Here is a 16045-nt window from a genome sequence, read left to right on the forward strand (position 1 = left end):
ATAGTTCTTTGGCCATCTGCTAAAGAAACTAAAAGTATGATAACTAGCTGCTGCCAGTTGTGTATTAACAGCTTTCTGATAGCATCACAGCCTTGCTCAGTTTCACTGGTTTATAACTGATAACATTGCAAAAAGTGTGACATGAAGCCACATCACTCAACCTTTTATAGGTGTGGGGTCGGTTAACTGATTATATTGACACAGATAGTTGTGTGCTTTTGTACAACTGCATTTACAACGTATAATTTCCACTAATTCAGCTGAGTTTCAAAGTGGTCCATTTTAACTGTGTACTGTGTATTCCAGTCTTTAGTCCTTGTGAGGGGGATAATGCATCTATCTGTAACAAAAGTATGTAGAGGCCATTGTTAGTGACAGCATACCTTGTTCTTAGAGATGGTAAATTGGTTTCTCAGTTGTATTGATCCAACCTGCAGTAGCAGCTTCGAATTTGAAAGAGTTCTAGTCAAGCCATCACCCTGACATGCTAGTTATCTATGTGCAGCATTTGTTTGCTTTTCTGGAGGGGCATTTCATTAAGTTAGTCCCCTCCTGCAGTCTGGAATGGCACATCCTAGAAAAAGGCTAACCGTCAGTGTCGCTTGTTTCTTGCTTTCACTTTAAAGTGGGTTGAAAAGTATCTGTGGAACACATTTACTTAGAAGCAAGTCCCACTATGTACTGTGTGTATAAGATTGGGACTTGAGAGACATGAGAAGGCACTGCTTAATTGAGAAGGCTGTTAACCACATTCTCCTTTTTCTGTTGTACTGTCTCCAAGTTTGTGGCAGAAATGAGATTTTAATGGGAATTTCAGATTTACGGCTTGATCTTCCAAGCCACTGCGCTATGCTAACTGATTCACTTCTTTCCTTGGCATGTTTTATTATTTCATATTGCTATAGGGAAGAGGAATAAGGGGCATTTTTTCCTGAACAAACAAGTTCCACTGTGGTTTTTTAAAAGCAATTTTTTAATTATAAAAACAGCAAGAGACAGCTTTGCATATGGGAGGATGCAAGTTCCTTTGGCATCTGCTTTGTGACCACGTTCATAGTGGAGAACTTCTGCCTGTGATTCATTCACGGTGCGCCTTCTTGTAATCCTCTATATGGCTCAATATCCAACCAGATGGGACCAAGAAGGTTGCAAACATCACAGTCAGTCCAATAGCTTGTTCCTGTACAAAGAAACAGAGGTGAATGTCGTCTGCAGCATTATGAATGTTGAAGAACATTCTGGGTTCTCCTGGGCTAATCACCATTTATAGTTCATGCAGGGAAGAAAGCAAGTGGGCTAAAGTTATTGTATGTGCTGTGTGATTAATCTTTATTTTTGTATAGTGCAGTGAAGTCCTTATAGGATGTTCGTTGTGGTTTTGAAAGAATCCTCAGTTGCCTGACTAGTCTGACTGCCAGGGCCCAAAATAATCTGCAGATAATTGAAAGGCCTTCTGTTGGTTGGTATCTTTTTTAACAGTCAGGCATGCTGAGCCCACTTCAGCTCCTATAGCCTCTTCTGTGAAAGAGCCTGAAAACTGAATTGCATTAATAACTGCCAGGGCCTAAAAGAGATTGCTATACACCTAATTGTGTAGTTTTGAAAATGTCTTGGGAGGCTTAGCAGGGTATAAATGCTGCATACATGTGTTCTCTACAGATGAGGAACTCTTTGGCTTGGACTTTTTTCTAGGTTTCCTACCAAAAAAGGAAAACTTGGGAAAACTAAGTCAATCAGAGGGCTTGGGTTTTTATTTTAGTTATTACCCATCCCTCACCCCAAGGTCCCAGGGCAGGTTACAATTTAAAATGGAACTGCAAAAAATGCAACCACAAAAGATAACATCTAATAAAAAGTAACACAATTCATATGATTGCTTATATTATATTTAGATTTCCAGTGTTGGCCTCCCTTTGCTAGCTCCCTGATGCACTCCTTTTCATTCAGAAGCAGGAGCTTTTGAAGAACTACATCTCATAGTTCTCTCTAGTCTGTTCACAAGCACAACGGGGCAGGAAAACAAAATCCTCTGCTCTCCACTCACACAGCTTTGATGCTGTTCCCACTTCAATAAGGGGAGGGGAGGAAGGGCACGCTAATGGGTGATAGAGATGAATGGGGTTGAGAACAAGAATTCTTCATCTTAAGACTAAGTCTTATAAAGTTTGCCTCAGTTTTGAGGAACACCTGCAGTATGGGTGTGTTTAGGGTGTGTGTGTATGAAGTCACACCACTGGAGAATCACAGCGCCTGCTGTAGCTGTGGAAACCAGTAACTCATAAGTGTTGCCTCCTGTGTTGCTTTTGCTGTGTTAGCAACACCAAAGTGACCTCCCCAAGGCACAAGCCTGGGCAGTGTGTATGGAGGTCCTGGGTTGCCCAGACCACAAGACCTCCCTCTTGGCCTTACTTATGTGGTCCAAAGAAAAGCAGAGCTATACGTTTGGCACCAGCTTGGCTGCAGGAGTTGCTGGAAGGAAGCATCAAGACACCATCCAACTGTCTTAAGGATTCTGCTCTGGATTGATGTAGGGTTTACTCCTTAGCCTTTTCTTCTCCCAAAGAAGTCCCACAAGGGAGTGGGTTTATGTTTCTGTATGTATGTGTGCACACCCACCCACCCCATGGTTTGGCTGAGTTTGAACAGTGTACTGTACATCCTACTCTTACCAAACGTGTGGTCTTGCTGTGCCTGTTAATTTGTGTCGTTTAATTTTTCCTATGATGCAATGTACATAATTTTCCTCATTCAATGTAAAGTGTTAGTTGGGCCCTCACTATTGCTAGCTATAAGCAAAGGCTGTAGTCAGCCCGGATAAGTATTGCTGAATGGTGCAGCCTTTAGATTACTTCTGAGCAAGGAGATAATCTTTTTGCAATGGCATACTGGCAGTAGCCTGACTTTCAAGTGACTTTGTCCTGAGAGCAGTAGCACAGGCCTGCCAGATCCCAATTAGAAATCATCTGAACTAGTTATATTCTGTCGCGCCTGTGGGACTGATTGTGCATACTAACTCTTGTGTGTACTAAAAAATATGTAAAGCATATATTTTTGTTTGGTTCCTATAGAGGGTGGACGTAATTTTCAATCATTGGGTTTACTCACAATTTAATTCAGTTGAGATTCATCTGATGAAAGAATGAAGAAAAAATTGCCCTTCCTTCAGAAACCACTCTTTTAATCACAAGTTGCTACTGACATTATCTGGGCTGTTAATTTGGTGCCAAAAACTTAGTTTTTCGGCAAGGAAGTCAATGTTCATGCCACAAAAATGAAAAACTCTGAATAATTAAAGCAACATGAAGAAAGGGGGACATGACTTGAGGCCATAAAAACCGGTAGAATTTATTTGTGGTTGCAAAAATTCTACACTGATCAATAAAGGCTGCAGATACTGCCTATGTATATTCAAATAAATATTTGATTTTCTTATAGGTTAAAGGCCTCTAAAAGCTGCTTCTCACTTTATTGTGCCATAAAAGGTATAGAGCTGTGAAATTTCTATTTCCTGGTACGTGTATCAGATCTGGAGAACAATGGCTCTGTGCAGGCATATTGCCAAAGTTCTTAACGCTCTTTAAGCTGGGAAGAATGAGGAAATGAATTGTATGATTTTTTAAAATGAGGCTGGATGTGCAAGAGTTGAGGGTGGGAGGAGATGGTCTCTATAAATAACGCTCTGCTCCATTATTATTAATTGGGGGGGGAGGGAGTTCCTACATGTGTCTCAAAGCACTGGGATTTTTTTGGCTATTAGGGGTTTTTGCACTGATTAAATGTATTAAACAAAAGCTTAGCTTCTTTCCCCTAAAAGTGATCTGGAATACCTTCAAATCCACAAAGCAAACAACATGTGGAGGGTAATATAAAGTACACACACGTTTCGGCGCACGTGTACTCACGTCTCAAAAGTTTTCAGATGTATGTAGAGACAGTTTAAGGCTATATGTATGTAAACTGTACTTTGCTGCAAGAAACATTAGTATTATGTGCCATTCTGCCTCCTGCAAGTAGTGCTGCCCTTCCCAGTGGGCAGATGCTGGGAGTCAAGGGGGTGCGATGCCAAGGGGTTAAGAGGACAAGAGCTGTGTGTGCCACATAGCTCCTAATCTAGCCTACCGCCATGAGTTGCGGAGGGCGATATCCCAGTGCCAGTGTTGGAGAAAGATCCTAACTGCCATCCTGATGGCTTCTAGACATCTGATTTGTCCTTCACCTTAGGCTGCAAACTCTGGAGTCAGCCCTGGCTGCATGGAATGTGGACCCACCACACCTGCAGTAGGAGAGCCATCACTCAGGAAGACTTGAAATGAAAGTTGGCCTGTGGGAAAGCCCTACTTGGATACACGTCCATGCTATAGGTAAAAGAGTGCACAGTAACATTCAAATGTGGCCTGTGGGACCAAGAGCCATTTTGAGCTGTTCCTGCACGTTATACGAAGCAAATGTGCCACAATCATGTTGCAAGGAATAGATGCAACCCGATTGCACCAATAAACTCGTACTGTTGTGCTGCAGCTTTGGGGAACAGAATTTGAGACAGTATATAGCGGGGAAGGTGCAATGGCCTATGTTTCAGAAGGGCGGGGAGGAGCTGCTTTAGAGTCCCAGCAGCACTCAAGGCAGTCGAGAAACTGTATTAGGCCAGCTGCTTGAGGGCCAAATGACGCAGTCTGTTCAAAGCGTTACTTAAACACTTGGTTAGAACTCGCTGCCACTTTTAACGAAGAAGCAGCCAAGTGTGTATGTGTGGCATTCAGCTCAGGAGCCTTAAATCCTGTGCCATTTTCATGCCTGATATCACATTGCAAATTGTGGGGAATTTATTCACTGGGGGAAAAGACAAGGGAGGAGGAAAAAAAGGGAATTCCCTAGGCTGCCCCCCGTTACAGACATTCCTTTCAGAAACCAAAATCAAGGCTTCAGGTTTGTGGCTGAATAAAGTATGTAGTTGTCAGTTCAAGGGACAACTTAACCATTCTCACCTTCTGAAATCTGAACACGACATTGAAGCACACAACAGTACAATGTATCTGCTGCACTACCCTAATTTTCTGGTGGTCCGGAGACACCAAAAAAGGATACTTACCACTGGCGTTATGATCTCCTTAGGTGGCTTCTCCGTAATATTTGCTCGAGGAACGATCTGATTCCTCATTGTTGCATTCAGGAATCTGAAAGTCTTATGGAAACGCAGCATTTTTCTTTTAGCTATTCGCTTTTGAGCTCCCCAAAGCTGTTGCTGAAATGGCGCTTTCTGCCCTTTGGTAGGGAGTGTCTACAGGCTCGGGCTCTCGAGCTGGGAAGTTGCAGCTGTCGGTGTCACAAGAAGTGCACGCTCGCTTGTCCAAAGGCAGCTGAAGGTTTCCAAGAGGTCGGAGAGGAAAACAAGTGGCTCCGTTCCTGCCAGACTAATTTAGCACCGCTTTCTTGGCTCCGATTGGCTGCTGAGTTGCTCAGCTGCTTCCCTGGGATAGCAAGCAACTGCACAAAGGTGCCTCAATAGCAGGAAATATCAGGGCTTCTAACGGAATCTCTCTAAACAGTTTCTACTAAACTGTGTGAAATGTTTTTGAAGAACCCAATGCAAAAATAAACTCCCACCAATTATGGGAGTAATGTGGCAAACAGGCTTGGAGCAGAGCTGATTTTTGGCTGGAAAAGCTTCTTGCACTGCGGTCCTGAGTCAAACTTTTTTTTTTTTTATAATTAATTTTTATTCAAATTTACAATAACCAATCCCATTACAATTTAACATCCCGTTTAACTTATACATCTTATAGACTTCCGTCAGCCTATCTGACAATTTCCATATTTTTCACAACATTTCACATTCCTTAAATTTATGTTGCACTTTAACCGTCCTTATTTTATCTTTTCATTTAAACAACATTCCTTACTATTCTCTTCACAAAGCTTCCTGAAATCCAACAAGTGTTATTTCCTGATCACACACAGTTTTGATATACTCTGTAAATTTGTTCCAGTCCTCGGTGAACCTCTGATCGCGTTGGTCTCGAATTTTACATGTTAATTTGTCCATTTCTGCGTATTCCATCAGTTTCATTCTCCATTCCTCCCTCGTTGGCATTTCTTCCTGTTTCCATTTTTGGGCCATCAAAATTCTAGCAGCTGTAACTGCATATCTAAATAGCTTCACATCTTTCTTTTCAACATCATTACCTAGTATACCTAGTAACAATGCTTCTGGTTTCTTTACGAACGTATATCTCATCATTTTTTTCATCTCGTTATAAATCATTTCCCAGAAGCTTTTCACTTTCTTACATTCCCACCACATGTGATAAAATGTTCCTTCTTTCTCTTGACATTTCCAACATTTATTACTAACTTTGAACATCTTTCCTAGTTTCACTGGGGTTATATACCATCTATATAACATTTTCATCACATTTTCTTTTATCGTGGTACATGCAGTGAATTTCATTCCCTCTTTCCATAACCTTATCCAATCCTCAAATTGTATATTATAACCAAAATCTTTTCCTTTGTTAAAAGACGTGTCAGGTCCTAACAGTGTGCTTAAAGTGATCCAGCCTTTGGCCTTTGAGACAGCTCAGCCTGCACATCCCCACAAGACCAGCTCGCTTTCACCCCCAGAAGCAGGTCATTGTTTGGGTGATGCATGTGTTACAATAACGTGATCCTGGTATGCTGCCAGCCTCCCACCCCATTGCACAAAGTGAGGGTCTTACTCTAGTAAATGCCCCAAAGATTCCCTTGCCCTCCATGTTTAGAATTTGGAAAATGCTTGAGGTGTAATCCAAGGGTAAATATGCACCCTTTTGCTTTGCTGCAGTGCTTCTCCCTGTTTCATATCACAATGCTTTCCCAGTTGTTCTCTGCCTCTTTGAACTAGTGTGTCCAGGAGCAGGAGTTGTATAAACATAAAGAAAGAAAGTGTGCGAAGCCAAAGTCCAAAGAGGCCCAAATGGGGATACTGTTTAACTCTCTACATCTCTCTATCCGTGTACGGGTGAAAACTGCCAAGAAGAGCATAAAATATACAGCAAGGCTCTCACCCACTGTTTTGGACTGAAACTCCCATTAGCCCTGCTAGCACGATAAAGTGGATTACTCAGGGAGAGGCAATTGCAAATGAATGGATTCCACAGTATCTCCTGTCAGCATAGCTGTTTGTTTATAGGAACTGCCAGTGCTTTTTTTCTTAAAAAATGTTTAGGGGAACTCTCATTTTCCTACTCATATTGAAATACTGCCCTTCAATGAGGCCAGACTTAGATTCACAAAATGTTTAGGGGTATGCGTGCCCCCAGAAAAAGAAGCACAAGGAACAGTTATCTGAATGCAATAGCTCCTTTATGTCATTTTCTAGCTTTGATGTCCATCTGATGCGTGTGGCCCATAAAAGAATGAAATATGTTGTTACGTATTTTCCCAATAGCAAAATTTTCTAACTGGAATCCTGAGAAATACTGCAATAAAAATTAAGCCTCAAGAGAAGACAGGAGGTTGGTAGGTATTTAGCAACACAAATGTGCTTTTAAAAATGTATAAATGAATATTCTAGAAAGGCCCTTGTGATTATAATCTCCAGTGCAATGTCAGAATGATTGTAGAGCTACAGGGGGGAAAGAAACCTGGCTGCAAATTGTAAGTAAAAGGCACAAGGCAGTATTAACTGATAAATTAGAAACTTTGCATTGTTCTAGTTTTTATTTGCAAATGTGCTGTTTGCTACAACTTTTGGTTCCTTCGTATCTCCGCAACCCCACTCCATTTATCAATGTACATTGACAAAACTCTATATAAAACCATTATTGATATGACTGTACATATGAAAATGCATCATTTTGTGATGTGTTGCTTTACCAATGTGCATTGATAAAGCACCCAAGAGACAATAACGAAACAAAACATGGGAACTCTGTTCATCCTCATGCCGCAGACCAGGAATTTAAAAAATAATGAGAACATTTCACATCATTTTTAAAAAAACAGTTGCACCAGCATGTAAACTTCTTGTGTGGTGTTCAACACCCACCAGCGCTGCAGTTCAGCATAAGGCTGTTGCTTTATGTGGGGACATTGTGGGTGTTTCAAAGCAAGCAGCCAGCCACAATTTGTCCATTCGAAATGTTCCCTGTGGGATCCTTTCTACCATTCATACAAGGGGAATAAAAGGCGGCCTTATGCAAGTGACAACCAGGTGCTTCATCAGACTGGCTTCTTCCTGTTCAGGCCACTGCAGTGCCCTGAGCTCCAAGGAGGGCCTCTGTGTGTGTTGTATTTTAAAAGCAGATGATTCTGCATTCAGAGACTGTCCTGCCAGGCATGGAATGCAGAAGCAAGTTCCTGAACAGGTGGACACTTCACCTACTGAGGTCTAAATTTCATGTCTGCATATTTGTAAGAATAATGATGCCCCCGCCCAGAAGACCAGTTGATGCCGTTAGCATAAGAAGAATGTTCGCCTTTGAGGTACAGGCCATTCAGGTTGGAAGAGTGGCAGACACTGTACCACCAGCCCCCCTTGTAAGCCACAGCGCAGCTGCCTTTTTCGTTGGTATCGTTGTCCTTGTCTCGGGTGGAGAAGGCCATGCCCCTGTGTCCTGAGAAAGAATCACCTGAAAGAGAAGAGAAGGGAAAACATCAAATTCACCTCTTTCACATTAACTCTGTGTGCTAAGGCAGTGGAAAAAGGCAGGTGCACTGCTAGCACAGACCTGCTAGGTCACATATTGTCAGAGCTGCCCTAGGTCCCAGCTCACAAAGGACCAACGCTGCTTCGTTGTTAAGTACAAAAGTCTTTATTGAAGTTCAGTTTCACTTCCAGAGCCGCAGCGCGCAGCTCTACGTCTCAACTGTTAGACCACTGATGCTCCGTCTGAGTCTCCTCCCCCTTGACACCAATTTAAGACCCTAGCCTTGCTCCACCTTTTCCGCTGCTCTTTCCTCCTCTGGGTCCGCCTGCCCGCCGGGGTCTCGCCCCTTCTAGCCTCCTCTGACGCTGATTCCCCTGAGCCGTCTCCCTCCCTCCAGCGGGCTTTAGGAGCTGGTTCCCCATCCGGGTCTCCTGCTGTCCCGCGCGCCTGCACATTTGAACTTGGCGCGCGCGCCCAGCCAGCAGCTTTCCTCCTGACCGTTTCACTGCTGCTGTCACTGCTTCCCCCTTTGGGGGGGCTAGCTGCAACTGACCTCCCCTCCATTCCCCCACTCTCCGATGGAGGCGTGGTCAGCCCTGACTCACCTCCTCTGCCGGCTGGAGGGGATGCTGGCCCTGACACATGTGACTCTTCCCCCCCACTACGCTCTGGTGGGGAAACTGGTCCCGATCCCCCACTGCTGCTTTGGGGTTCCCCTCTGGCTCCTTGTTTCTGGTGCGTCCCCTCTGGGACCCCCCTTGCTCTGACCATCGGCGCCCCCTTCTGGGAATCTTCTGATTCGCTGGAGAAGCTCATGGAATCTCTCGGGCCACTGTCATACTCCCCTACGCTGCCCTCGGATTCTTCCCCTTCGCTCTCCCATTCCTCTCTCCCCAGTGCTCCTGCTCCTGATTCCCTGACAACATATATAAGTGCCAGAGGAGATGCTCTGCAGGCGGAAGGTCCTCCTAGAGTCAATTCCTGGACCTTCAAAAATGCAATATTCATGTTTTTAGGACACCTTGAACCAGATGCCTCAAAGGGAATTCTCTGTATAACTCACCCATGTTGCCATCTAAATAGGAGCCCACTTCCAGAGTGTAGTTGTCCCTCTCACTCAAGACTTTGAAGCTGGTATATGTAGCATAAGTTCTAGTGTCATTGAAGTCCTTCACGTCAATTCGCAATTGTTGTACTCCTAACCCCCAAGAGAATGGAAGAGATCTGAGAGTAAGCATTGGGGTTTTTGGGGTTGTTGTTTTTTTAATTGTGTTTTATAAACAAGAATAATGTTATACAAATAAGTATACCAAGTTTTCTCATGTCATTTGTATATCACAAAAAATCGCATAATAAAGGTGGAAAAATATCTATGACATAGGTTTCATTATTAGTGGTCAGTGTATAAGTTCTTGGTTTATGAATTGGTTTAAACAATTAGGAAGAAGAAGAAGAAGAAGAAGAAGAAGAAGAAGAAGAAGAAGAAGAAGAAGAAGAAGAAGAAAGGGGGAAGAGGAGTGGCAAGTGGCATGGGGTCAGGTGGTTATGCTTCTATTATTCTACTGTGTGTGAGAGGGGTTGTGTCATTGTTGACAAGAGAAAGACTTTAACATGCTTATAGCTACAATGAAGACCAGCAGCTTTTGCTCCAGGCTGTGGCAGTTGGCGGGGTGGAAGGCAGAGCCATAGTTCTGGTTTTGTAAGGACACTTAAGCAATGCAGTACAATTACTTAGCTACTCGACAGACGTGGCTGTCCCAAGAATGGAAATTTCACAAGCATGGGGAGCCAGCTTCAGGCATAGAAGTGATCATGCACTACTGCAATGAAACAATTCCCAACACCCTTACACAGAAGGCAAACTGTTGACGAGGTTCAGAATAAGTAGCAGGGCTTTGTGAATCAACACAAGAAACTTCAACCTGCCCTGTAGCAAACTGGCAACCAGTGTGTTTCTCTTAGGAAAGGAGTAACATGCTGCCAGTAACCTGCTCTTGTGAACAGTCTGGCCACTGCATTCTACACTAGATACAAGGGGAGCCCCACATAAAACACGCTGCAGTAGTCAAGTCTTGAGGTTACCAATGCATGGGCCACCATAGCCAGGCTATCCCAGTCTAGGAATAGTCACAGATGGTAGAAGGCCACATGAATCACTTCACCGTCTAGATCAAAGATGGATGGAGGAGTACCCCTTGAGCTGAAAATCTGCTCCTTCAGAACAGGCAGTTGACCTACCGCCTAGACACAGGAACCACTCACCTGCAAGACCTCAGCCTTTGCAGGATTCAAGCTCAATTTACTGACCCTCATCCAGTCAAGCATTGCATCCAGTCACATGTCCAGGGGTTGCACAGTCTGTCCTGACTCGGATGTAATGAAACTGGGTATCATCAGTGTATGACACCTTGCTCCAAAACTCCCAGTGATTAGCTTAATATAGATGTTGAATAGCATTGGGAATAAAATAGTGCCCTGTGGGATTCCACAGCGTACACACCAAGAGCACTCTTCCAATGATATGCTCTAGACAGGACCCTGCAGCTATTTATCCCAACGTAAAAATTTTACAGGTCCAACTCTGGAGGAGCTTTCAATAACTGATTCCACACCTTTCTCCATTATTCATTAAAAATCCCCAAGCTTTCCAGTAATGCTCCAGCATCAGACAGAAGAGGAAACGTTGGTTTACCAGAGCTTGTAAGAAGATGGATTTTATCATTGCCCAACCAGAACTCTGACGCGTGGCTCCCAAACCCTTTCTTGTAGGACTCCCAGTTACGGTAGAAATCCTCCGACCCATCCTGTCGCCTCTGGAAGACCTGGGGGCAAGAGGAGGTGATATGTCAGTGTCCCGGCTGAAAGACAAGCCCGTTTCCTATTCCCTACAAGTGCTAGGTGCAGAGGCTAAGATTGAAGGGGCCCACCATGTGCCATGTGTGCATGAAGTCATGTACATGACATGTGATGTGCGCAACGTCACATATCGCCAGGAGGAGGCTGAGCAGAACCTGGCATGGGGCAGCCAGCTACAATGGCCAGCGGCTCCTCCTCACATGTGCTCAGGAGGAGGCCGACACTTAAGCCGCGCCATGCTAGGCTCTGCCTCCTTCAGCATGGAGGGGCCCACCCCCATCCTAGCAAATATTAAGGGGGCTGAAGACACCTCAGCCCCATAGAGTTGGCGCACCTGGCTGGGGGGCTCTTTTAGGCAGACTGATTGGTTTTGGAACAGGACTCACAATATAAAGATGTATCCCTGCTGACCCTTCCTTAGTCTAACATATCTCAATAGGGTGATAAATTAGGGAATGAGGACAATAACCTCATAAAAAAATGAAAATAAATTCCCACAAGGGCATCAACAGGGTTTCCACACCATACCTCCTCTACAAAGCACAACAGTGGTACCTTGGGTTAAGTACTTAATTCGTTCCAGAGGTCCGTTCTTAACCTGAAACTGTTCTTAACCTGAAGCACCACTTTAGCTAATTGGGCCTCTCACTGCCGCCGCGCTGCCGGAGCACGATTTCTGTTCTCATCCTGAAGCAAAGTTCTTAACCTGAGGTATTATTTCTGGGTTAGCGGAGTCTGTAACCTGAAGCGTATGTAACCCGAGGTACCACTGTATAACGTAAACAAAAAACATGGTAAGGGATAGACTTGTACATGTTCCCTCCTCTGTTGATTCAGATTAATAGTTTTGCATTCAGCTTACACCACATGTCCTTTCAAAAAGCACAGGACAAGTGGAAAACCTTTCAGACCCATGTTTTTTAAGCAAAGGATTGTGGAAGTGTGGACAAGCCATAAATAGCAAACTCTCCTCCGTTCCCCTACAGAACACCCTTGGACAACACCTCCTCTGAGCTCTGCAGAAGCCAGCAAACAAGGGAAGGCAGCGCCTCCTGCTGCTGCTTCCTCTCTCTAGTCTACTGTTTATGAGCATGCATGAGCAGAAAGCATGTGGGGCTGCCTTTGCTTTGCTTAGCACCATGGGCCAAGTCTCTTTTGCTCAGTGAAGGAGATATCTCTGGAGGAAGGAGTTGCCCAACTGCCCATTCCTGGCAGGGGATTCCACTTCTTGAAAAGTGTGCATCATATTGCCTGACACCTTTTTAATAAGTCATAAACAGATGGCTCTTCCTTCTCCGTGGAGTAAAGCTCACCAGCCAGCCTCCTCCGTCCGTCTCCATGTCACAGAAGACCACCATTGCTTTCCCTGTGGCAGGATAGATGGTGTACCAGCCACTCAGGGTCTCTCCACGTTCCAGAAGTTCTTTGCAGTCTTTGGCTCCAGCCTCTAGGAGAAATATCAGGGAGGAAAATGCAAAACAGTTCACCTATTTTCCGTTCTGGAAGTTATATGTGCGATGAGAATAACATGGCCCTCTACTGTCTTTATCATGTTTGGTTTTGCACAGAAATCAACAAGATTCTGGGAATACAGAGAAGTTTAATTTGAGCTTCCACCATGGGGTTATTATTTTTTATTAACCAGAGAATTATAATTTCTCATGGGGTAAGTTCACCCTTCCCTATATTATCCTCATGATCTGTGTTCGCAGCCATCTTGCATTAGATTGGAAAGGACCGTGAGTTGAACCAAACAAACACAGCTGTACTAGCAAGAGGATGATTAAGATGATGATGATAAGACATACCTTGCGGCTGACAACCAGCAGAAGTGTCCAAACTGCAGTCTTCTCCTGCAGGAAGTGAAAAACAACATCTGATGAGGTAAACAAGCTAAAAAGAAAGGTGAGAGTGAAAGCAGTTCCAGATTCCATGCTTTTATTTAAGTTTATTTTCCTTTTCCTCCAGTGGAGTAGTAGAGGCAAAGAGGGTCACCTTGTTAGAACTGGGATCTGCTCAAGCACAATGCACAGTGCAGTGTTCACCTGGATCAGCTTTCACCTGTGAATAATCCAAGCTCTTGCATTGCCACACCCCTCCCCTCACAGTGGTGTTATAGATGCAATATTACCTTTGTCTCCTTTGTCTCCCTTGGGTCCAGCTTTCCCAGGCATCCCAGCACCACCTTTCTCACCTGAGAGGGAACAGGTGAGAGATGAAACCTTTGGAAACAATCAAAACATCTCTAGAAACAGTCTTTCCTGCCCCTAACAGCCCCTCTCCTAGACATGGTGTTTGCAATTGCAGAGCATAGCAGCGAGCCTCTTCTCCACAGTGATGAGGCTGAATTAGAGCAAATGATCTCCAGATCTGTCTGGCTCAAACTCTGAAGGAGAGATTGGAATCTTCTTACCTGGAGGACCCTGAGGGCCTGGGTCACCCTTAGGCCCAAGTGATCCGCTTGTTCCGGGTACACCTGGTATTCCTGGTATCCCTGGCTGGCCCTGGAAAAAGATCCCGCCTGGTCCACAATGTGATAGGCCCTTCAGCTCTGAAACAGGAAATGTGAGACAGCGTATAAACCTGTGTGAGACAAGACATGTTCCCTGGCATGGGCATATTAAACCAAGAAAGGACTGGAGTGCCAAGCGTCTTATGTGGTGCAGCAGATAGGACTGAATTTACATGAGGGGAAGGCAAGTTCATATCCTCAGGCACCATCTTCTCATCTTTACCAACCATACAGATCAGCTGTTGTGAGGATTTTTGAGAAAGGAAAATTACTTTCCTGAGCTGTTGGAAGCGGTTAGGGTTGTCAAAGCAACCATGGAAACCTTTTCTCCTTTATATATATATCTCTATATATCTTCATTTAAGTGTGGGCCAATTTAAGAATCCCTGCTGAGTATTTCAGAAAGGACATATTGATAAACCTGGGTCTTCCACTTGAAGTATGATTGATTGGAAGCTTGCAATCCCTGGCTTTCTAATGGATATGTTGATGTCTTTGCAGATTCAAGCACAGACCCACTTGTTTACCTTTTCAAAGGTATACTTAAAATATCTCGGGTAAATATCTTAAAGCTATCAAGTATGAAATCAACCATTTAACTACAGTTTAAAAGGAAAGAGAAAGAAACCTGGGCTATCTTATCTTGAAGAGTTTTCTGAAAGACCTGAAGCTAGGTTTTTATAAAATTCAAAACCAATTAGGCACCTGCCCCTTCTACTCTGGCCTCATTCATGAAATTAGTTGTGGCCTGATTGGGAATATCTTGACAAATCTGAACATTTAAAGGGAACAGTGACAGGAAGTTGAAGAAAATGCTAGTTGCAGCCAGAAGACAGAGACACATAGAGTGACCAGATGCTGCTTCTTTTTGAGGAACGCCCTTTGTTTCAGAGATCACAACTCAATTTGCCAAACCAGCCTTCAAAGTCCTCCTCAAGAACATTCCCTCCGCTGCTTCCAAATTAAACATTATCACATCCCTGTGACTAAAATGTAAGCCCCTGGGTTATACTTTCACATACCAAAACAATTAACTGGGGAAACAGTGCTGGCCTTGACGTGTGCCACACAGTGGTCTGATGGGATGCAAAAAAAGGCTCCTTTGCCTTTAATAATTGCACAGAAGAACAAACTTAGTTAGGCCCAGCTTTACTCATTATAAAGCCGCAGTGCTAGGAGAAATGCCAATACTCTTCTGCACAACTAATAGGTGTACAATTAACATTTCCTGGACAGCTTACAATAAAAAATGCAATATAAAATAGTAATTAAGCAAGCAAAAAAAAATGTCATGACAACATAAAAACAATTTGCAGCCAAGATTAAAATATTTAATAGACTGGATGAATAAAAGGCACTGGCTGTCCCACTGCCTTTTATACTTGTCCAGAATCAAAGATCACCTCCCACCTCATCCCATTTTGCACTCACGTTCACAGCAGCTGGTTTCTGCCTCCTGTCCAAAGCTTCCTCTCTCCTCCACAGACACAACCACCAAGAGAGTCAGAGCCAGGCGGAAACCAGTCAAGGCTGTCATCTTTCCTTGCAGAACTTTCTTGGCCGCTCGTCTGGGTGAAACAGAGGTAAGTGGCGGTGGAGGGGCTTATATATATGGCAATCCCAAGCAGTTATGTAAACAGGAACGAGGAAATTCTTGCCTTGGGAAAGGGCTTTGCTGAACCCCATTATTGTGCAATACTTGCTTTCACAAGAGTCAGCATAGTTCGTGATATTTAAGATTGTACATTTCTAGACAATGGCTAGAAATCCCTCGATTGCACAATGCCCACCCCCTACTCTGCCCTGATCAGGAAATGTTTATTTGTGCTGAATAATGTGTTCTTTGGAGCCATAATCCCATCGCTATCTTGTTTGGCGTGAGGCTTGATCTTGGTTTCCTTACTATAGTACATTCATAGAAGTGTCTCCTCCTTCTGTCCATCTCTTTATTTGCCGTATTTTTTGCTCTATAAGACGCACTTTTTCCCTCCTAAAAAGTAAGGGGAAATGTGTGTGCATCTTATGGAGCAAATGCAGACTGCGCAGCTAT

General features: G+C 43.9%; 1 protein-coding gene and 1 long non-coding RNA gene across 2 annotated transcripts; both read right to left on the bottom strand.

Moving 5' to 3' along the window:
• Window positions 1-865: 865 nt before the first annotated feature.
• On the bottom strand, window positions 866-5591 carry LOC310769396. Its single transcript, XR_014551631.1, has 2 exons — window positions 5090-5591; window positions 866-1180 (listed from the first exon to the last, which is right to left on the bottom strand). It is a non-coding gene; the product is annotated as an uncharacterized lncRNA (long non-coding RNA).
• A 2068-nt stretch (window positions 5592-7659) lies between these two features.
• LOC310767042 (veficolin-1-like) lies at window positions 7660-15651 on the bottom strand. The gene is made up of 8 exons (XM_083623816.1): window positions 15427-15651; window positions 13897-14034; window positions 13615-13677; window positions 13292-13336; window positions 12797-12930; window positions 11320-11449; window positions 9691-9825; window positions 7660-8609 (listed from the first exon to the last, which is right to left on the bottom strand). The coding sequence occupies exons 1-8, from the start codon at window positions 15530-15532 to the stop codon at window positions 8359-8361; spliced, it is 1002 nt and encodes a 333-aa protein (XP_083479942.1). The 5' UTR covers window positions 15533-15651; the 3' UTR covers window positions 7660-8358.
• Window positions 15652-16045: the final 394 nt, after the last annotated feature.

Source organism: Podarcis filfolensis (assembly GCF_964270895.1).
Source record: "Podarcis filfolensis genome assembly, chromosome: 1".
NCBI classification, from domain to species: Eukaryota; Metazoa; Chordata; class Lepidosauria; order Squamata; family Lacertidae; genus Podarcis; species Podarcis filfolensis.

Excerpts from the sequence above, each read along its gene's own strand:
- LOC310767042 (XM_083623816.1), bottom strand. The coding sequence starts at position 15,532 with ATGACAGCCTTGACTGGTTTCCGCCTGGCTCTGACTCTCTTGGTGGTT. Across the intron at positions 14,035-15,426 it reads AGAAACCAGCTGCTGTGAAC|AGCTGAAGGGCCTATCACAT; the intron begins GTGAGTGCAAAA and ends TTCCTGTTTCAG. Across the intron at positions 13,337-13,614 it reads GGGAGACAAAGGAGACAAAG|GAGAAGACTGCAGTTTGGAC; the intron begins GTAATATTGCAT and ends CACTTCCTGCAG.